Source organism: Histomonas meleagridis, assembly GCF_020186115.1.
Source record: "Histomonas meleagridis strain 2922-C6/04-10x chromosome Unknown contig_123, whole genome shotgun sequence".
Classification (NCBI taxonomy): Eukaryota; Parabasalia; order Tritrichomonadida; family Dientamoebidae; genus Histomonas; species Histomonas meleagridis.
The window spans coordinates 50,478-74,081 of record NW_027150762.1 but is presented as its reverse complement, the minus strand read 5'-3'; the positions used below and the strand labels follow the sequence as shown (position 1 = coordinate 74,081).

The following is a 23,604-nucleotide window of genomic DNA, read 5'->3' as shown; positions in this document are numbered from 1 at the left end:
ATCTCGTTATTTCGGCGCAAGTAAACTTGAAATTTCACTTATAAATTTCGATGGCAAAAAAGTGAAACCAATTTTCACGTCAAGTGATTCACTGATAGGAGCACGTGAAATTTATCACAAATTATCTTTACATCTTATTAAATAAATACGAAAAGAAAGAAAGGTGCAAAGTTCAAATAAACAAAAGATCAGAAATTTCTGATCTCATACTTAATGAATGTGAGAAAGCAATACGCACGTTATCAAGGGCTTCATCAGTTAGTATTCCTAATTTTTATAATGGAATTGGCTATTATTAAACGCTTAATCGTGCTGAATTTGAAGATGTTACTGAAGATATATTTAGTAGTATCTCAAATAAGATTAAAAAATTCATAACAGCTGCTCAAATAAAGCCAAGTGATATTAATAATATAATTTTAGCAGGAGGTTTAACAAAAATACCAACGTTTAAGGAAATGATTATTTCATTCTTTGGTGATAAAAATGTTACAACAATTGATCCACTAACAGCAATTGTAAAAGGCGCATCAATCATCGCGCCTAACATATAATAACGATATTATAATTGAGCCGATATGCACCAATAACTATGGAATAAAAGTAAGTGATGGTTTCGATACATTAATAAAATGTGGAACGGCATTACCATTTACATGTAATATAACATATGTTATGTCAGTGGTTTGGCATTTATTTCCATGTTTTAAGGTTATTGCTGATGAAAATGAATTGTCTGATAATAGTAAAGACATTTCTACAATAAAATTGGAGAAAATTAAATGTAATGAATACACCCCCATTGATTGTAAGTTTAATGTTGACGAAAACGGAATATTGAATGTAAACGCTACTGAACGTATTTATCGTGATTATCCGGACTTAGAGGTGACACAGGATAAGGAGATAAACCTTGATTAATAAAAAGTTTTTTATTAAAAACTTCGAATTGATATAAAATTTAAATTAGTTTAAAAATTAGGGGTGTCGGAAACTTGGTAGGTGGGTGGTACATGTGTGGTAGGAAACTTGCTTCCTTATGTGAAGAAATCACGTAAGCATTTAAATATGTAAAATTGACTGAATATGACATTTTATGCAGTTCAAATTAGTATTTATAATGTTTGAAGCTTGACTAAACCTTTCCCAACTCAAAACTGGAAAAACTTCAAAAGAAACATAAAAGTAGAGCATACTTTAAATGACGGTATATATTACACCGATTTGGAAAGAAATACAATAACAGAAGAGATGTGCAAAAAACTAACAGACTCAATCAACATGAACACTGAAGAAATTCCTTAAATTATTCTCAATTTTTATAAAAAATGCTTAAGTAAAACCATCTTATTATAAATTTTATAGTTATCTCTGAATTAGGAATCATAGTAATTATAATGATGAGCACTATAATAAGGAATATTCCCAAATTTAATATTTTATGATGAAATTCATCCAACAAATTAGTGTTTTATAATTTTTAATTGTATAGAATACCATTATTATTTCACTAGGTACATTAATAAATTGTATGATCTTACATTAATTAAATTATAATAAGAAATTCACAGCACAAATTTATCCTTTTCACATAACATGTCCGAACGTTTGAACCTTTTCAATGCATTTCCGGCAGTTTAAAAATATTGGTAAAACGGTGGCCAAATAAACAGTCGGTTTGATTCAATTTCTGGAGAATTTGAGAAAACGATCGGTTTATTACCATTGAAAATAATGAGCGAAGTTTTTCCTGCAAAAGCCACAAGAGAAGAACAAAAAGCATTTTTAATAAAGGCTCTTGGAATTCGTGATGATCCCTCACAAGTTCAAATAAAATCAATGAAAGGTGGTATAACAAATCAAGTATTTTCGTTATTCACTCCTTCAAAGAAGTATGTTGTTAAAGTTTTTGGTGATGGTTCTGGTGAAATTATTAACAGAAAAGAAGAATTAGAACATATTAGAAAGATTAATTTAACAAAAATTTATGCTCAATATCCAAATTGTGTTGTACTTTCTTATCAAGAAGGTGTTCCCCTCAAACCATATATGATGGGTACGCCTGAAATCGCAGATAAAATGGCAATTCTTTTAGGCAAATTCCATTCAGCAACTCTTCCAGAGTCACCAACAAACGAAAATACGATGTTTCAAATCATTCAAAACTTCATCGAAAAAATAGATCCTTCTTTTGTTAGCAATGTTGAAGGTTGTAGCATTAAAGAATTAAATGAACTTTTAGAAAACATGAAAAACAAGCTATCAACAATGATGGAAGGCTGTGATGTTGTTTTGTGCCACAACGATTTACTTGCTGGTAACATTTTATGGGATGGTGATGAACTTAGTGTTATTGACTATGAATATTCTTCTTACACATGGCCTCACTTTGATATTGCAAATCACTTTTTCGAATGGTGTGGTTTCGAAATTGACCTAAACAATTATCCATCATATGAACAACAAAGCCGATTTCTATATTTGTATTTGAAATCTCTTTATGGGTTTGAACCAGATGAAAAAACAGTCCAATCATGGATAACTAGAATCGAAGCTATTGTGCCACTCACATGTTTGTATTGGGGTACATGGGGTATCTTCCAAGCGTGCAAATCAACAATTGACTTCCCATATTTGGAGTACGCTAAGAAACGGTTATTGTTCACAAAAATTGGACTGCCCCTTCCTCAGGGGCACCCCTTGTTCGATCAGTCACCTCTTGTCGAACTCTAAGAAATGCGAATTGGATTTAAGTAAATTCAACTATCCGATATTTTTTTTGTAATTATTCAACAAATTTTAAAGGGTTTAAAGGGATTTATTATATGTGATTTTCATGTGTAAGTTAAACCTGCAGCACTTTTCGATCGACTTTAATAGAATCTTGTTCAAAAAGTGAAGCTGATACTGCCGATTTTTTTCAACAAGCTTCATGAGAAATATCAGTGAACAATTTCAAATATAAGGGAAATATATAACATATATATTATATTCATATCATTTTAAAAATATTTTACATAGTAAATTTCAAAATTTGTCCATGAACTTTAATAATGTTATCTAGTCTTGCAAAAACTAATTTCAAAATATATTTACAAGTAATGGTTAAAATCAAAGAATTAAACATAGTTTTTTATACATTTAAAACAATATTATGCAAATTTAAGGTGTTAAACATAAAGAATTAATTTACAAATATTAGCATTTATGAAGAAAGACAATTAAAGGTACTTAATGTCATTATAAACTTTCCAATTTCAGACATTTTATTTAGCAGCGCAAGACAATTTTCTTATGAATCAGGACATCAATTTCTGGATGCTTATTTTCTGGACATTTTCCATAAGATTTTTGAATGCCTTTCATACAGTTTTATTAATTTTACTAAAACTTTTATGCATAACTTTTTAGTTATCAGCTTTTTGTTATTTCAGAAACTATAAATGGAAGAAGCTCCTTCCGATTCATCCAAGGATCAAATTTCAAAAACTGGGTTCAAACTTCGACGAGTTTTTGTTTTCATTATAGTATCAGTGTTATATGCTATCGTTATGTTTCAAAGAACGTGTACATCCATTGTTTCTACAGAAATGGCCAAAAGTTATAATGTTGACACATCAGATCTTGGTATATTCTCTTCTATTTATTTTTATCCATATGGTGTAATTCAGCCATTTATAGGGCTTCTTGTTGATATTTTTGAACCATCGTATATGATTGGTTTTATGCAAATCATTGCAGCAATCGGAGCTATCATTTGTGGTGCATCAAAAACACTTTCCGTTGGTTGTTTTGGTCGATTTTTAGTTGGATTAGGTTGTGGTACTACATATGTTGCAACATGTAAAATTATTCTCGTATGGTATTCATTTCATATGCAACCAATAATGAATGGAATCCTTTTAGCAATTGGCGCATTAGGAGGAATTATTGCACAAGGCCCATTAGCTATATTAACTGAAAAGATAGATTGGAGATATTCGTTTTATGGAATTGGAGTTATTGGTCTTATTTTTTCGATTCTTTGTCTCATTTTCGTAAGAGGTTCTCCTACGACACTTGGTTATCCACCTGTTAATCAAGATCTTGCGAAAGGGACAAGAGAAACATATAAATTTAAAGAAATTATCGCAAAGCTTTGGTCGAATCTCATACAAGTTATTTCTAATCCTTTCTTTTGGATTGTAGCAGTATATGCAATGTTTGCAAATGGGCCTTATTTCACACTTACTGGTGTATGGATAAGTCCTTATCTGCAAGATATTCATGGTTATTCAAAACAAAAATCTGGGTTTGCAGCAATCGCGTTGTCAGCCGGGTTAATACTTGGTTCTCTTTTAATTCCACCTTTAGCAACATTCGTTAATTCGAAGAAATGGCCTTGCTTCGTTTCATCAATATTAGTATTCATCATTTCTTTAATATTTTTCTTAATTGACCCTTCTAAGTTTAATGATATATCAATTTATATATGTTTAATATCTATTGGCGCTTTTACTTATGCTTTAATAAGTGTTGCATACCCAATGGTTAGTAGTTATTATCAACCATCATTATCTGGAACTGCAGTTGGATGCGCTAATTTTTTCACATTTATGTCATCTGCTTTATTCCAAACAGTTTCTTCAATTATAGTAAAGAAATATGGTAAACAACCAGGAGAAAATAAGTTCACTAAAGATGGTTACAAATATGGAATTTGGTTGTTATCTATTATTTCTTTTATAATCGCTATAATATCTGTAGGAATTGCAAGAGATGTTAAAAATGAGAAAGAAAATGAAAAAAGTAGTGAAGAAGGCAAAAATGAAGATAGTGGGTTGGATTTGGATGAAATTTAATCAGTAAATGCATCACTATATTATATCGTTGCATTATTGTGATAAGACATTGCTGTGCGGTTGTTCTTCTTTACCTCTTGTTTTGAATAGTTTATGTGCAATTTTTCATTAGTTTATCAACCTTTTTAAAAAGAATTTGATCCTCGTAATCTTTGTGTTTAAGTTCACTAACTATTATTCAAACACCAAAAAGAATTCAATGAATAGCAATCTCTTCCAATGGAAACAAGAAAAGTTGGACTTTATGTTTGATTTTGTGTTGTTTGAAAGTGTTCTCTTTAATACATATCTTGGTTCAAAATAAGTTTTCCGAGTAACACGAATCTTCACCGAGTAACTAATTAGAAATTTTATTAACGCCTGGAATGAACGGCTGTTGTTCGGCTGGCCATCATATGATGAACGACTGTTTTGTAAGGTACGTTTGAAGACATGAAAGGTTTTTGTGAAATTTGTAGATAAAAAGAAATTAATCATGTTCATTGCCTTGTATGTGGAAATAAAATTGACTAGAAAATGAACGTTGTGTTCAAACTTGCAGATCAATTCGAAGTTCAATTTAATGAGACACTTGCAAAGACAGGATAAGAAGTTCGAATTTTTTTTTGAAACAGTCATTTTTCTGTATGTGTACATATGTACTTGTTCTCCACGTAATGCTTTTATTTTAAGTCATCGAGTAAAATGGTTATTTCATCCATTTGAACTCTCATACAGAAAATAAAAGGAAATATTAAACATTTTAATTTTATACTAATTTGTGTAAAAAATATTTCATTGATATTATCACTATTGATATATCGAATAACAGGTGATATATATTCTTAATATTTCTTTCTATCACTAGTGATTGAAACAATGAGAACTTGGTTTTAAAACCATAAATTGTTGTGAATAGTGAAAGAAAGAAATGCTAAAGATGAAATAATTTTAAAAAATGAGATCATTTAAATTGATTTAACATTATTTTTTGTTACAAAATCCAAAAAATTTATTTTATTCATAATGCTCTTAATATAGATTTTCTTAAGAGAAAAGAACCAAACTTTGTAAAAGCTGATAGTTTGTCCGTTTCGAAATCCTTATACATTCTGTACAATGTTACATCATTTGTCTTACGATTAAATATTGTTAATTCACATCGATAAGATGAAAGAATTATAAATGAATATGAAACATCAGGTGAAAGTAATGCTCCATGGCAGCCTCTAAGTCCATTTTGTGTGGTTGTGATAACATTTGATATTGTCAGCTTGGATTTTGAAAAATTCAATGTAAATGTTCCATTATTATGATCAAAATAAATAGAGACAATTTCTCCATTTGAAGAGTTTCCCTCAAAGTAGAACTCATTTCCCGTTTTTTGAACAATGAGGGTAAAATTTTCAACATCTGGATTTTCAAGAGAATCATGTGTTACATCGACTTTAGAAATACCCCAATTTCCTAAAATTGCCTCCTGAATAGGCTTAACTTCATCATCACTCTTAATTAAAAATAAAAAAGTGAAAAAGAAAAGCATTAACTTGACAAATATATTTTCTTTCAAATATTTTGTCTTCAAAATAACCCCTACAACGCATAATAAATGGAACCCTGTTCAAATTTATAACTAGCTTATAACTAAAATTATATTTAAAACAGATGCAAAAATGAGGGATGCATCACATATTTTTTGAATTGTCAGCGGACGTCTTAGATTTTCAATTTCAAAATAATCAATTGATTTTGATATTTATATTTATTAGATTAATTTTGCTAATTGTAAAAGATGAAATGCACCTGTTTAATATTAAGTAATGATTAAATCATTAATGATTTTAATTTTGAAGATTTTTTTAAAAGGATTTATGGAATCGCGACCGTTAACCATATATATGAATGGTTCTTTTCGAACCGAGTTAAATGCAGCATCTCAAATAGAAGGCGTCACAATTCGCACAACTTCACCACGTTCGTGTTTAATCACAATTTCAAAAGGATCTCAAAATATAACTTTTTCATTAAGTATATCCTCAAAATATCCACAAGTACCACCAATAATAAAAATCATAAATTCCACTAAGGTGTTTCCTGGTTCAATGCGTAAAATAGATAAGACAATTAATAATTGTTATTTATTTTTTAAAAACCAAGAAAACATAATTCCTTTATTAATAGAAGAAATTAAAATGATCAAATGGGATAAAGAAAAGATTGTAGCTGAAGAAGTACATTTTCCTGACCCAATCGAGACATCCAAATTATTTGTTGAAACTTCATTAAACAGAAATCGATCTGATGAATGGATTCGTGAGCGTACAAACCTTTTTGCTCCATCTACAATTGGTCAATCAGCAAACTTACAAAATTCATTTTTAATTTATTGTTTATTTCGAGCATGTTCCGGAAAGCAAAGTCTCGAAGAATGTGCCAATTTTCTTATCAATGAACTTCATATTATTGCTCAACCTGGACCACCAATTGAATCAATTCCAACAACTGTTTCAAAATTATTATCAGAATGTAAAACTCTTCCATCTTCTGTTAGAGAGCTTCTAGATGAATCACCAAAGATTTTCTCGAGCTCTCAGATGTCCTCTTTTTTTAACGATTTCTCAATTATCTCATTATGCAATAAATCAACAGTTCGAGCAAGAAATCGTGTCGATAGGCGAGTTTATGCTATAAAAGTCATTCCTATTAACGATCAAATTGCAGCTCTTCAATCACAAATTGCTCTTCTTACTCAACTTCAACATAGATACATTGTTCGATATTATAACTCATGGGTGGATGAATGTGATGAAGAAGCAGCCCTTTCAATTTCTAAAGCCTTTTGTTTATCCCCGCCTATTACTAAGAGCACAAAATTCATGTTTATGCAAATGGATTACATTGATGGTAAAAGTCTTAAAACCCATCTACAAGATCCTCAATTCTTTGAGTCTCACGGTATTCAATGGCGTATTACACAACAAATCCTTGAAGCACTTCATTATCTTCATTCTCATGATATTGTATACAACATGATGACACCAAGTAACATCTTCATAGAAGGTGAAGATGCGAAACTTACTGATTTTAGCGAGTCGTCATCTCGGCTTCAGTTCCCTTATAACGACTCGAGGGAAATCATCGATCCAAAAAGTGACATGTTTGCCTTTGGTATCGTCTTCTTTGAAATGTGGCACCCGTTTGAGAACGATCACGAGCGTGAAGTCATATTAAGGGATCTTGTTTATAAAGGAATTATTCCTAAGAAGTGGAGTGAAATATTCCCTATCCAATCTAAAATTGTTTCTTTATTAATGCAACCTGCTAATAAGAGACCATCTGCAATTGATCTCTTACAAGCTAAATTAGTTCCATCAATAGAAATCCAAAAAGATGGATCTGATTTAAGGACTTTAACGAATGCGATCTCAGCAGGAACTATAACACTTGATTCTCATGCACCTGAAGTATTATCAGCATTATTTGCTGATTCTAGAAGAATGCCTTTTGGGTTAAGTGATTTTGATGGAATGAATACTTCTGATATTTACATGAACAAATTTGAGTCACATGCAATCACAGAATTTTATAACATAGCAACTACTTTTGGTGGGTTTTATTTCTCTAACACCACATTTCAATGTAATAGTCATGATGAAATGGGTATCATTGTGATGCTGGATGATGGTTCTTTACACTCATTACCATCAAGCGTCACAAAACCGTTTCATTATTGGATTCAAAAAAACGGTTTTCGATCGTTGCGCACATATTCAAAAAGAAACGTTTTCCACCTCAGCCGACGGTTTGGCACAATTATTGAGGACGAAATCCTATCGTACGATATAACTTCTCCAGAACGCAAAAAAGATGATTATTTCGAGGCTTTAGATCTTGCCTTCGCATATTTTTCACGTCTTTTACCTAACACTACAGAAAAACTAAAAATTGTTATCTGTCATGGTGGAGTTCTCAAAGAATTATCAAAACCTGAATCCAAATCTTTATCAACTAAAATACAATATATCACATACGAACAACTTAAATCAATTGTGGAATCTACAAAAGGCAAACTTCATGATAGTCTTCAAGAGATATTAACAATTGTCCAATATATTCGATACATTGATACATACCAATGGCGCATCGAAGTACGACAGCCAAAACGTAACATTGGGAATTCTTTAATGGTTAAAATCAGAACCAACAATGTAGATCTTGCTTATATTGGAACAGTTAATACACGAAGCAATAAAGCTAATGAGACAACAATAGATAAAAATCCAACCATTACATCCGTTCATATACCATTAAAATCATTAACTTTTTGTTATGAAAATGGAATATGTTCATTTGGTATCCAAATCGAAGTACAAATCGTCATTGTGTGTTCAAGGGTACTACCAAACCAAGCTCTTGATAAGTTTTCTCGAGAGATTTGTCCACAAAAATATTGGAACAGAGCATTCGCTGTTTTACAAAAAGTGGCAGTTGCAATGCGAAAAGAAAAAATTGTTGTTTCGTTTGCTCCAAATGATGGAAATTCATATCTGGATGGAAACAATCAAACCTTTGCGAAAATAATTAATATATTGGCTTTCGTTGATGAAAGAGATAAATCAAACTTAACATTAGTACCTTCAAAATTGGTAATGCAAGATGAAATTAATAAGGTTAAGGATGTTATTACCAAAATCAAATCTGTTACGATCATTGCGAATAAATCAACCTGAAAATTTGTAATTAAAAATTGAATGAAAGAATTAATCGTTTCTCATTGAAAAATTTTTCTGTGGTTTATTGAAAATTGTTTCCATTTTCATTTGAAACATTTTTTCATAATTGAAAATAATACTATGTTATTATATACATAAATATATAATTTAATTGTTCTTTTTTTTTGAGTTTGGAAAAAGAATATTAATAGCAAATATTTTTATTATTTTGTTTTTTAACTTTAAATTATTATTTTTGACTTTTTTTGTTTAATAACCCAACAATTCCTCTATTAGCATTTACAGGCTTATTCATTTGTAATGTGCACAATAAATTAATTATATTCCAAATAATATTTTATAACAAAAAATAATATTATTAAATTTTAAATTGTATAAATTAATATCTTTTGATTTAATTTTTGTTCCTTGGTCAAGAAATAATTTTACTATATGTAAATGACCAAAATGGAATGCGTTCATTATTGCTGTAAGAAATAATTTGAATAATTACCAAAAATTATTTTAAAATATCAAATTGTTAAAATAAAATTTAATTTAAATAAATATACATCTTTTATATTTATGTTAATTTCTTCTTGTTCAAGAAGTAATTTCACTATTTCATAATGTCCATTTTTAGATGCCAAAATTAGTGCAGTCTCAAAAGTTAAAATTATATTCCTTATATTGAAATGAAATCTCATTTTATAAAAATGAACTTTAAGTTAATAAAATTGTCATTTTTAGCATTAATATTAATACCTTTTTGATCAAGTAATGATTTAACTATTTGAACATGTCCATTCCTTGCTGCATATATAAATGCAGAATATTATATAAAAAATTAACTTCAAAAAATAAATTGAAACATAAACTTGAAAATATTAACTCGAAGTTTTTTAAGATAATATCTTTAATATTCATTTCTATTGTTTTTTCCTTTAAAAGTAATTCAACTGTTTCTGTGTTACCATAAAAACAAGCGAATACTAATGAGTTCCAATATATTTATTATAAATTCCAATTATATTTTTCAAACATGAAATTTTTTAAATAAAATTTATATCTAATTATAAAATATCTTTATCATTAATATTAATTTCTTTTTGATCAAGAAGTAATTTTACAACTTCACTATTACCATATCTTGATGCATACATAAGTGCTGTCAAAAACAATTTATATTTATTCCAAATAATACATTAAAATATCAAAATTAAGAAATAAATTTGGAATTAAATGAAAAAATATCTTTTTTATTAACATCAATCTTTTTTTGTGAAAGAAGTAACTCAACAATTTTAATATTTCCTATTTTAGATGCATTCATAAGTACAGTTTTAAATTATTTGATTAAACTCCAAATGATATTTTAACACATTTCAAGATTCAATTAAACTTTAAGCAAAGGAAAAAAATGTTTTTAGTGTTTATATCAATTTTCTTATTTTCAAGAATTAATTTAATAAGTTCAATATTTTCCGATTTTAAAGAAGCAAATAAAACGTTTTTTGGTAACGCAGCATTGTTATCAATAAAATATTTTGTCATGAATAAGTTTCCTATTTTTACGGATTCCTTAATAAGTGAATCGCAAATTTTCATTCCTTCTTTTTCTAAATAAAAAAAAGTTTCATAATTGTTATATAAAATACATTTTGTTCCTAATTCTTCTAACTTTTCAATTTTATCTAATTTATTTTCATAAATATATTTAAAGATATCATTTCGATGAAATTCAATTGCTGCTTCATATGCATTTTTAAATGATGAATGATTTTGTTCACATAAATGAATAATTTCAATGTTTCCACCTGCAATTGCATATTTACCTGTGTTTTCTACTTTTGCATTATTCATTAATAAATATTTAAAACATTTAACTGATCCGAAAAATGCTGCATAATCAATTAATGTAACATTTTCTTTATTGATAAATGAGCATCTTTCATAAAGTGATGGTGAAATTTTTTGATTAAAATTAAAACTTTGTTGTGATGATATTTCTTGAAGTTTTTCGATTTCATCATTTCGAATTATTTTTGCAGTTTCATCTGGATTAACTCCTTCTTTAATTAATTGCTTATGAAGTTCCCAATTGTCTTTTGATAAGTCATTTATATTTGCAAAAAAAGTTTTCCAAAATGGCAAATATTTTAAATTTTCGACTTCTTCTTTAGTGATATAATGTGCAAAATATAAACTTTTCATACTTTTTATCATATTAGCATCAATCAAATTTGTTTCTATCATCATCTCAAGCATATAATTTGATTCAAAGGTCGCGATTTTTTTGAGATATTGTGCCATAATAAAAATAATATTTTGTGAATTTTTGACTTCTATATCCAATGTATTTATTTCTTGTAGCAAACTTAGATAAATATTTATATCTTTTTTAAGGGAAACAAATGATGAAAAAATTAATTGGCAAATAAAAATATTAAAAGAATATGGAAAATTGGCATCAAACAAACTAGATATTAATATGGCTGATGGTTTAATTGATTCTTCACTTAGTTTCCATATAGTTTCATAGAGAACCCGAAAGAACCGAGTTTCTTCGTCCCCCATTTGAAAAAATTGATTGATTTACAACAAAAGTCCATCAGTCCGATCAGACTGAAAAAACATTTTTGGAATCATGGAGAAATTTTTAAAATTGATCCAATGTTTGTGTGCTAAAAAGTGTTTTCCTATTGATTTTATCTTTAAATTGATAAAAAATATTTTTAAAAAAGATTTCCAATTTAGATTTACCTAAATCTTATTTATCAATAATACTGTTTTGATTAGAAAAAACTTAAAACTAAAATATGTTTTATTTAGATTTTTATTTTGTTCGATTGTACACCACAAATATTTTTGATTCATAAATTTTTTTCCAATTTCTCGAATCACTTCTCGGAGCAAATTTGAACTCATTATTTTGCTTATCCACGGCAACATATTTCACATCATATTTATCTGTCAATTTCACATTATCAGGATCGCCCATTATTCTTTGTATATCATAAAATCGTTTCGAATCATCAATTCCATGTGAATAAATCCACCCTCTATTACCTAACACAGTTTGTCTTCCTCCTAAAGTTACAACTGGGTTCGTATGAGAAGAATCCGTTAACCAAACCGCTATCGGATCGGTTGACTTCACAAATTCGGCAAAACCGAAAACGTCAGCGTTTTTTGCCCAAAGTGGATATGATGCGCCGATAGCCTTAACGTTCGCTAATGCACCAGAAGCTATACATAACACAAACAAAGGAAGTGCTAAAATTTTGCCGATATACTTCTTATCCCAAATCATAACTAACACTTTTGAAACTAAGGCTACAGCAAAAGGTATCCAACCTGCATTAAAAATCTTTGTGTTATCAAGACTCCAAGGTTGATACCAAATGAAGTTAGCTGCAAAGAATACACCTAAAGCTGCTATGTACATTTTTAATTGCTTATTATGAAGTACAAAAATACCTAACATTGATATAATGAAGAAGACGCCAAGTGCATTGACCCAATAAGTTAAATAATTTTTGCCTGGTGAATCAGACCAAATTGGAGCAATCTTCATGAATCCAGATGTTTTGCTTGTACGTTCTAATAATGGAATCATTTGTGGAACTCCAAACACGATTGCAACTATAGAAAGAATTCCATAATTACAGACATATGTTTTAAATTGAGTTTTAATTTTTCGATATGGAAAAGTTAATATAACATAAATAACACCCCATTGTGCTAATGCTATAATAGAATGTGCTTGAACTTGTGGAAGACACGACACCAAAAGTCCTATTAAGGTAAATGATTTAAGATCTATTTGATGTGAGTTACCATAAATAATTAAAAGACATAAAATGGAATAAACTATTGGCATTGAAAATAAGGAGGAGCGTTGTGGCATCAAAACGTGGATGACCGTTTGGAACCATGCTTCGTATCGTGAACCGCCCCAATTATGAACGTAATCAATATTGAATTCGTTTCTGTACTTTACATTAAAGTAACGGGTAAACCCTAATCCACCACTCATCAGGAAAAGCCAAGAAGAAATAAGACAACAACGGGGATTATGAGTAAAAAGAGCCACAAGTTTAGTAAGTGTGACTAATATGGAATATGCATATATAAGAGAGGGAAATACAATTGAATCATGATAACTAACATTAAAACACTTGAATAAGACAGCAGAATAAAAATCTGGAATTATTGGATATGCTAATTTAAGATTTGAGTAAAATGGTGATAATAAATCAAAAACAGTTTTCCTTGGAATTGAGTTGCAACCATGTGCAAATGATGATATTATATTAAGGTGGAAAGGAAGATCACCATAACATGAGCCTTTTGTATATAAATGTTTATAAAACATTCCGAAATGAAACATCCAACCTAAAAATATAAAAGGTATGACAACAGCAAAAATAAGAGTTGACATTTTATAGTTAGTGGTTGTTTTTGATTTAGGTCTTATTTTGTGAATAATAAATGATGCAATAGAAAAAATAATAATATGCAATAAACCGTGAAGCTCTGTGAGAGGTATATATTGACGAGATAATAAAAATATCCATGAAGACAAAATAATTCCAAATGAAGATCCAATAGCTGTTCTTGTGATTAAATCAACTTTTTTATAAATTAAGAAAGACACTATTTCAAACCCGAGTAAACAGTCTATTGCAATTAGAATAATTCCTTCAAGCAACATTTTTATAAACCAACTTCCTTTGTTTACACAGAATAGATAACGGTTATGCTGTCTGGTGATGTGAATATTTTTAAACGTTCTTACGCGAAAGTGAAATTAACTTTCTTCATCAATATTTAAACTTAACTTAATGTTGGCATCAATATTATAGTTATGAGTTTCAAAAATTAGAATGTTTCTTAAAATACAATTTCAAATAATTTTTTTGTGATCTCTATCTACTGAATCATTATCAAAAGCAAATTAGAAACAAAGGAATATATGTAATATTATTGTCAAAGACATTTATTGCAATATCCATTACGAATTTAAACAAAAACATTTGATTTGTTTAATGTAATAACCTAAAAAAAAAAAAATTATAAAATCAAAACATAAATTTTTTATACATTGAAAACATACACTTCTCCGTTACATAAGACGAGATCGATTTTCCTTTCTTTTGCGGCCACAGACACGCATCTTGCTTTACAAGACATATAGCAATGAATCTTTTCAGGATAAAATGCCTCGAACAAAAACATTTTGCCTACCATATCAGTACAGCAAACCAAGTCCACACCATTATTTGAGAAGCTACACCATTGATCTATTTCGAAATCGATTTCATGTTCCTTGATCAAGAAACCGTTTATTGTCAAAAGGAACAAACGACGATAGCAGTTTACAACTATAAACGCCATACTTTTTGTGACGATAATTTTGATCGGCGCCGAACTCAATTTTATTTTGTTTACAAATCGAAACTTGTGAATTGAGAAAATTGAAATGTTTGCGTCATTATGACCGAACACAATGATACCCAAACTTGAGGATACAGTTAATACTGATATTGGACAATAATAGAAATTAAATTTTGAGAAAATAGTATCAAATTCTTTATCGAACCAAAATCTAATTTCACCATTTTTTGTAGCAGTGACAAAATAATTACCAAAGAATGAAAGGAAGTCTGCTTCATTTATAGAGATTTGGAATTCTTTTTCTTTTCCTGATATTTCATAAATTTTATCTGAATTTTCTTTGGTTACATACAATAAACTTTTTCGTGGACAAAAGACATAAGAAGAAGATTTAGGGATATTAATTTTATAACTCTTTTGTGTTTGATTCTTAATTTTTAATTTCCGCATTTTATTTTTGATATCCATTATAATTAAAGTTGGTGATTTGGCACTATTCAAAAAGTAGCCGAATTTAATTCGATTTTTCAATGTGAAATTCAATACTTTATACGATAACTTGCTCTCTGTCACTTTTCGCTCCGGAAATGGATTCATAAAAATTTGTGGTGGTAAAGAGCCAACAGATCCTAATAAGTTTTGTATGTCTTTTTTCTTTTCTTTACTACATCCACTATTTTTGGACCATACATCATGATAAATTTCAGGTACAAAAACATTGTACTTTTCGATGTTTCTTTGGTTTACACCAAACATTAAGTCAATCCACTTATTGAGATCTTTACATTCTTCTAAATTTTTACGGTTCAAATAAACGAACTCGTAAACGGTCGCATAGTTTGGTTTGACATCAAAATCTTTGAATTGTGGATAATGATTTAAGTTGATAAACATCTCAGGGAATGAAAAGAATTCAGGTAGGAACTCAATGTTGGAATCTCCATTTTCACGCATAGAACGTATTGAGTTTAATGATGGTAAGATATTTGTTTTTTCTTTAACTAAACTTAAGAAAGGATTTATTCGTCCAATAAATTGCGTTAACCTTAAAGCATTCGTTGGACCAGCATTAAATATTGATCCATTATTTTCATAAGATGAAACATATTTTGATATATTGTTATTTGATGTTAAAGTTGATGGGAATTCTAAATTACGTTTTTCATATTGGCCTAAGAAAGGCATAAATGGATAAATATTTGCATCATTAAATGTTCGACTTGCTAATAAATTTAATAATGACAAAAAGTAAAAATTGGAAATTATTCCATTTAAATAATTTTCGACAATTTTAGAGTCCATAAAGAACTTTGAAAATTGCAAATCCTTTTGAAAGAATCCTAAATGACTAAATTTTAATGTAGTTAAATGTCTAATAATTTCGGAGACAATACTTGTAGAACTGAAATCCAAAAGTATCGTTCTACCATCTATTAAAATGAATTCCAAAGCTGTTTCCACTTGTAATCTACATCTAATCAATATATGTTTTACAAGTTGCAATGGTATTTTTTGTATTCGATAAGAATATACTATAACTAATAACTTAGGTAATATTACAAAATGACATTTAATCTTTTTTCCTATTTTAATTCGATGGCATTCGTTATGAAACAGTTTTTCAATGGGCACTTGATAACGTATCGGCGCGCGAGGTTTTTCAAAGGTTAACGTCCTCTTCAACCGATGCTCAGAAAATATACTTGAAATGAAAAACGACCGTTTCCATATATACTTTGAATAATTCCAAAATGTGCATTGATGCATATAATTTAATAAAATCGTATGCCATTGTTGTTTTTGCTTTGCTATTTTCATGTCTTGTTCTTGTTGTTGTGTAGTAATTTCTATGAATTCTATTCGTTCAAAGTCATCAACATTAAAATAATTTATAATTTTTTGTTTTTCTTTGTTTAATTCTTTTTCTATTTCTTTAATTAATAATTTCAAGTGTTCACTCTTTAACATATTTGAATAAAATACTTTTTGTATATTAACATTAAAATTTTCATCATATATATAATTCATTATTTTAAGTATAAAACTTTTGTTATTAAGAATTGGCTTAATGTTATTAAAGTAAAAGTCTTTGATCATTTCTAATAATAAAATATCATTTTTCGTTAAATGTTTTGGAGATATTATTTGGAATTGTAAATAATTTCCTTTTTCTAATTTATGTAATATACTTTTAATATCATCATAAATCAAATTTTTAGTTTTATCTTTAGATTTAAATACTGATTTATTATATAACTTCTTTAATGATTTCGAATGTTTTTTAGATTTGATAAATAATGAACGAAAACTTAAATCAAATAATTCTTCTGTTAATTGTTTTTGTTCAATGAAATATTGTTCAACGAAGAATTGCATTAAAATGGAATTTAAATCAGAAAATTCAAATAAATCTAAAATGTTCATTGATTTCTTAAGTATTTTTATACCTTTTTCTTTATCATTGTTATAAATATATAGAATAATCGAAGATATAAATCGAATTATATGAATTTGATTTGTTTTATTTGTTTGTCCTGCAAATAATAATATCCAAAACATCCAAATCTTTGAACTATTAATTAAATTATTAATATTTTCGATATTTTTTAATTCATTATTAATTTTTTCAATAAATAAATTTTGTTCATCTTTACTTTCATTTGTTAATAAGATTAAATAAAATGGTATTAATTGGAAATATATTACATTATCAGAAAATATATTTGGTTTAAACATTTGATATGTATAAAGATAACGATTCTTCATTAATATTTTTATGAATTTTTCAAAATGTTCATTCGATGTTTGTAAACATGGAAATATTAAATAACTAAATTGTGAATCAGTAATAAAAGGTGATGATAATAATATATGAATATGTTCATCATTCGGTGGACATAATTGAAATAAAATTGGTAATACACTTAATATCGATGATATCTGTAACGGATTCCTGAAATTGAATAGTTTATTCAGGATGAACGTTAACTCGTCCGAAGTTATTTTCTTTTGAGCTCGATTAATAATAATTTCGATTAAAGTATTTTGATAATTATTATAATTATTTTTATCATTAATTAATAAATCAAATGCGTTTAATATCCGTTGATAAAAATTTGAGTTTTCTATATAATCGATATAAGTTTCGAAAATTACATTTTTATAATGTTTTAATATTTGTATAAAATGTGGCGATTTATACCAAAGTTCGAAATTCACTATAACATTATCCAAAACTAAATAACATTCTTCTTCATTTTCAGCCATTTCGATTAAGGAATAAAACTTTAAATATAATTTATACTTCATACAATTCGGGTCATTTCTTTTCAAGAAAAATGGTAATAAATTCACACAATCGATAAATGTATGACCGAAAATATATAAAATCGCATCAATTAATATCATGCAATGAATTAATGAATCACAAATATCAAAGAATGATAAAACAGGCAAAAAATACCAAATCGGATAATCATTTTTAAAGAACTCAAATAAACTTTGAGTTTTATATATTTCATTTGTTAAAGTTTTATAATATACAATTGGCGTTTTATCATTTGGTATCATAAATTCTAAATTACTATGAATAATTTCTTTAATTTCATGTTCTGTTAAAATAGATAAATAAATTGCTAATGATCGAATTTGATAAACAGTTTTTAATTCATCTTTTAAAAAGTTATAATCATTATCTCCACCAATACTAAACTTAATCATTGTTGAAGAATTATATAATTTATATGGTATCGAGTTACGACGTGATTTATCATTCATAAAACATGATAAGTTTAATATATTATTATCATAACGCATCGAAAATGCTATCATTGAGAAACTATCATATTCTAATGCTTCTGCTAATATATAAGAAGAAAATTGATTTTCTAGTCGAATACCTAAAAAAATTGAATCACCACGAATAAAGATATCAAATAATATATTACCATTATTATCTTCAGCTTTAAATATTAAAAATTTCGAATTAATTTTTTGTGATGTGTTCTTATCAATATATATCCAAAATATTAATGTGAATTCTTTTATGATTTGTTCACTTGGATAAGTTTCATTAATTTTTATTGTTTGATTTAACCCAATAGAAAAAAACATTTTCCGATATTCTTCAATATTAGCAAAATAAGGTAAAAAATATGATAAAAATTCCGATGAAAATTCCGAAAACTTAAAATTTGTTTTATCTAAAATTCCTTCTTCATTAAACTCATAATCAATATCTTTACTTTTAATATAAGGTGAAATTAATTTCATAAATTTATCAGCAACAATTGAAGAACTTTGTGTTGTAGATATCATCAAAAAAATTGGAAATATATTATAAACATTTGTTTTATCTGTTAAATTATTAAAATCAAATCCATTAAAATTAAACGAATTTGGGAAATTATATATCATTTCTAATAATAATAAATCGATATTCCCTTTATGTAAACTAATTTGATTAAAAACAGAAAAATGTGTAAGTTGTGATATATAATTTAAACATTCATTTAAACAATTATGTTGTGAGAAGATCGATATAAATAATAAAAGCATTGAAGGCTTTTGGATTAAGAATAAAGAAGGATATTGTAATGTTGAACTTGAAGCTAATAAACATATTAAACAAGATTTAATATGTTGTGTTAACTCATAAATAGTTAAAGTTTTAGATAAAAATATTAAATAAGTATTCTCTAATATATATTCAGGATAATTAATAAATATACAAACACTAAGTCGTAATATTGATGTTAATATATTAATATCTTTAATACCTTTTAATGATTTCTCATATTGAAGTTTAATAATTAATGTTAATACTTTAGATGAATATTGAGCTAATAATGGATTCATTACAATCCCATCATTTAAACATTGTAATAACAATGAAAACAAATCATTTAATTCAGGATTCATATTAATAATACGTAATGAGTTTTCTATAAAATCAATTGCTGGATTACTTTCAAATAACTTCGATTCAATTAATATCTCTTTTAAATGTGATGTTAATGCTTCTTTAAATTGTGGCTCATAAAATGCAGTTAAAAATGACGTAGAAAAAAAAGGAGATTTAAAAGTAGAAATAGGAAATGATTTAAATTGTAAAATAGTAAAAACAAAATCAAAGATTATCGATCTTGTAGATACTACCATTGATTTATATTCTTCGTCAATTTTTGTAAAAATCGAACGTAAATTATAATCAACAGTCATTAAGATACGAAATATTTCATCATTATGAAATATAGTTATATCTTGAATTAAATGTATTGAATTCTTTAAACGTAAAAGGATTTCACAAAACAAAAAACTAAACTTATAAATGGTTTGAAATATTGTAATAATAAAATTCTCTGTTCCATATTTACATATTATTTCGATACAAGCTTTTCTAAATAGACTTATATTAATAGGGATTTCATTCATAGTAAATATAGTAATTGATGGATTAAATATTAAAGAGTTTAATATTTCTTCGATTATTTCTTTTTTTAATATAACTTCAAATGAATTAAATGATATTATATATATTAATGATAATAATAAATTTAATGAATGATTCTTTAAGATTAAATTAAAAAGATTCTCAAAAAATATCGTAATGTATTCTTGATTAGATCCATATAATGCTAAAACAGTAGTAGACATTAACTTTATAAAATCGGCATTTAATACCTCTGTTAATTTCTTTCGAAATTTTGGAATATTATATTTAATGATTTTAAAATTAGATGAATCGAAATTTAAATTAGTCGAATTTAATGTTTCTTCTTCCATTTTAGCATAAGGGAATTCTTTAATTTCTTCAGTTTCAATAATCTTCGGATTTATTTTTGTGAGTTGATTATCAATTAATAATGGTAATGATATAAATAAATTTTCGATACTTTTACATTTTTTAATTGCTGAAATTGTTGAAATCGTTGAATAGATTTCGGTTTCAAAATAAAACATTCGCGTTGATATGATTTTACATAATGTATCTGCATCACATTTCTCATTAAATACATTTTGAATGACTTTTAAGATTTTACCAGAATATAACTCAAAGCCATTAGAATAAAGTGCGGATAATAATGTAATCGAAAATGGAAAAACTGAGGAATCCCTCGAATGAAGTTCTTTTAAATATTTATAGATGATATCTATCGTTTTTTCTGTAATTACATTTTGTGGATGTTCGTGGATTGACTTAGAAACAATAACAAAATAAATGGAATCAACTTGTTTCGAGATCTCTGGACAAAATATTTTATCTAGAGATTCTAATATGACTTCAAAATTTTTTAAATAATTATTATCATATTGTTGTGAGATAAAACCAATGGCATTAGCAAATACAAAGGCTATGGATTTTATTGAGTTATCACTTGGAATTTCAATAAATGATTGAACTAACTCAGGTTTAAAGTCAAATAAAGTTGTTATTAATAATAATGCTTCATGTGTAGGTACACCTGTATTGATCCTTTTTATTACTTCGGTAATGATTGATTTTTTTAATCGAGGAAAATTATATGATGAAATAAGTTTGTTTAATTCATTATTTGAACTCTCAGGAAATTGTGAACTACAGAAGTAACTAAGGACTTTATATATTGGTGGCTTTTCATTCTTGCCTTTAATTAAAGGCTTCATTATTTTTTAAATTATTGGTGATATAAGAAAAAATTGGGTTAAAACTTTTTGAATGATACGATGCGGTTATTTTGTAATCCGATGAAACATTCCTTCAAAGATTTAGGCATTTTCGTTCTAAAAGAGACAAATGTTGACTTTTTCCATCAATGCTTATCCACTGAATTATCTTCAGTTCGTAATGCCATTAAAAAAAATGAAAAACCAATTCCTTTTCAAATTATTGCAAAACTAATTCTTTTAAACTTCGAAGGTTATAATACATCTTTTGGAGAAATTGTAGTATCTAATTTCATGGCAGATACAAAATATTCAACAAAATTAATTGGATATATCGGAGCAAATGTTTTACTAGATTCTCAAAGTGAAACTTTTCTTTTAGTTAACCAAACAATTTTGAAAGATATATCATCAACGATTCCACGTGTACAACGTCTTGCTTTAACAGCACTTTCTAACTTTGCAAATCCAGATTTAATTAGTAATGCAGTTCCAGAAATAGAAAAAGTATTAGCAAATTCTACTGATGAAAAAGTGTTAAAATGCGCTGGAGAAGCCGCAGTTACATGTATTCGTCTGAACAGTGATTATTATGAATCGTTTTCAAAATTTGTTGTTAATTTTTTGGATCATCAATCTTTGACTTTAAAAATGGTTGGAATGAATCTTGCCACACAAGTTCTTCAAAGTAATCCTCAACTAATACAATATTCATCTTCAATTTTAAAATCTTGTGTCGACATTATTAAAAATGTTCGAAAGCAAATAACGCCTGATTCCGAAATTCTTGATATTCATGTTCAACTTAAAGCTGTTAGGTTAATTGGTATACTAGGAAAATCATCTGATGAAATTAATACGTTATTCCAAGAAATTATTACTAATGCAGATACAAGTTCTAACCCAGATAGAGCTCTGATCTTCGAAACAGCAGATGCAATCTTTAAGATAACAAAGAATCAATCAATGATTGTTTTCACTATACATCAAGTCGGAAAACTTTTTTCACTTCAAAAGTCCATTGTATACTATTCAATTTTAGCGGTTTTCTCCAGGCTGATATATAAGGAAAAAAATATTATTGATAGATCTAGTGCTGATAATTTAGCAATGCAACATTATCGATCACAAATAACACGGTGTCTTTGTCATCGTGATTTGGCAATCAGAAGACGTGCATTAGATATTATATCCGCAATTATTAACGAGAAAAACGTGACAAAATTGGTTCCAACTACAATGAAGAGACTAAGGACCGTAGATAATGACTTTAGAACTGACGCAGTCTCGAAATTGTTTTTTGCAATCAACAGATTTTCTTCATCAACCAAATGGAAAGTCGAAACGATGTTACAACTAATCAAAGAGAATGGCGATTTCATCAACAATGAGGTCATTACATCTTTTTGCAAACTTGTATCTAGTGATAAAGAATTATGTTTAATAGCACTAAATAAACTCGAAGAAGACCTTCCAAACAACATTAACAACCAACCTTATATCCAAGTAGCTTCATATTCCATTGGTGAGCATGAGATTAAAAATTCGAATATATTGCCAATTCTTCACAAAATTATTATTCTTCCGAACCTTAACGGAACTACTGTTTGTTACTTGTTGACAGCTGTTTCCAAACTTGCTGTCAGATTTGGAATGACAAATCAGATAATCAAATTAATCACAAAATTCACTTGTGACACAAGACTTGACGTGCAGCAACGAAGTGGAGAAATGATTCGTATACTGAAATCTGAAAACGCTTCAGAAGTACTTTCTCCAATGGGAAGCGCTACAAAGGAAAATAATTTCAAATGATTAATGAAATATTTCATTATTTTGTAACAAAAAACATGTTAAACTGTTAATTTGAAATATGTTTATAAACGATTTTTCTTATATTAAATTTATTTTGTTTGTGTGGCATTTAATTAAATGTATTTAAAAATTTTTTTGCGATATAAAAAGGGGTAACATTTAGAATTCTTGTGAGTATTGGAGTAGCTAATTAATTACTATAATTTTTATAT

The 23,604-nt window shown here is 27.6% G+C and overlaps 5 protein-coding genes across 5 annotated transcripts; 4 read left to right on the top strand and 1 right to left on the bottom strand.

The window, feature by feature from the left end:
* Positions 1–1,734: 1,734 nt before the first annotated feature.
* Positions 1,735–2,733, top strand: GO595_001254 (putative choline/ethanolamine kinase; the record flags this gene model as incomplete). The annotated part of the gene is made up of 1 exon (XM_067914032.1): positions 1,735–2,733. The coding sequence occupies one exon, from the start codon at positions 1,735–1,737 to the stop codon at positions 2,731–2,733; it is 999 nt and encodes a 332-aa protein (XP_067778554.1).
* A 710-nt stretch (positions 2,734–3,443) lies between these two features.
* Positions 3,444–4,841, top strand: GO595_001253 (major facilitator superfamily transporter; the record flags this gene model as incomplete). The annotated part of the gene is made up of 1 exon (XM_067914031.1): positions 3,444–4,841. The coding sequence occupies one exon, from the start codon at positions 3,444–3,446 to the stop codon at positions 4,839–4,841; it is 1,398 nt and encodes a 465-aa protein (XP_067778553.1).
* Positions 4,842–7,012: 2,171 nt separating this feature from the next.
* Positions 7,013–9,550, top strand: GO595_001252 (eIF-2-alpha kinase GCN2; the record flags this gene model as incomplete). Its single annotated transcript, XM_067914030.1, has 1 exon — positions 7,013–9,550. One exon carries the CDS (start codon positions 7,013–7,015, stop codon positions 9,548–9,550), a length of 2,538 nt encoding a protein of 845 aa, XP_067778552.1.
* A 2,818-nt stretch (positions 9,551–12,368) lies between these two features.
* GO595_001251 (uncharacterized protein) lies at positions 12,369–13,442 on the bottom strand (the record flags this gene model as incomplete). Its single annotated transcript, XM_067914029.1, has 1 exon — positions 12,369–13,442. The coding sequence occupies one exon, from the start codon at positions 13,440–13,442 to the stop codon at positions 12,369–12,371; it is 1,074 nt and encodes a 357-aa protein (XP_067778551.1).
* An 8,195-nt stretch (positions 13,443–21,637) lies between these two features.
* On the top strand, positions 21,638–23,392 carry GO595_001250 (Adaptin N terminal region family protein; the record flags this gene model as incomplete). The annotated part of the gene is made up of 1 exon (XM_067914028.1): positions 21,638–23,392. One exon carries the CDS (start codon positions 21,638–21,640, stop codon positions 23,390–23,392), a length of 1,755 nt encoding a protein of 584 aa, XP_067778550.1.
* Positions 23,393–23,604: the final 212 nt, after the last annotated feature.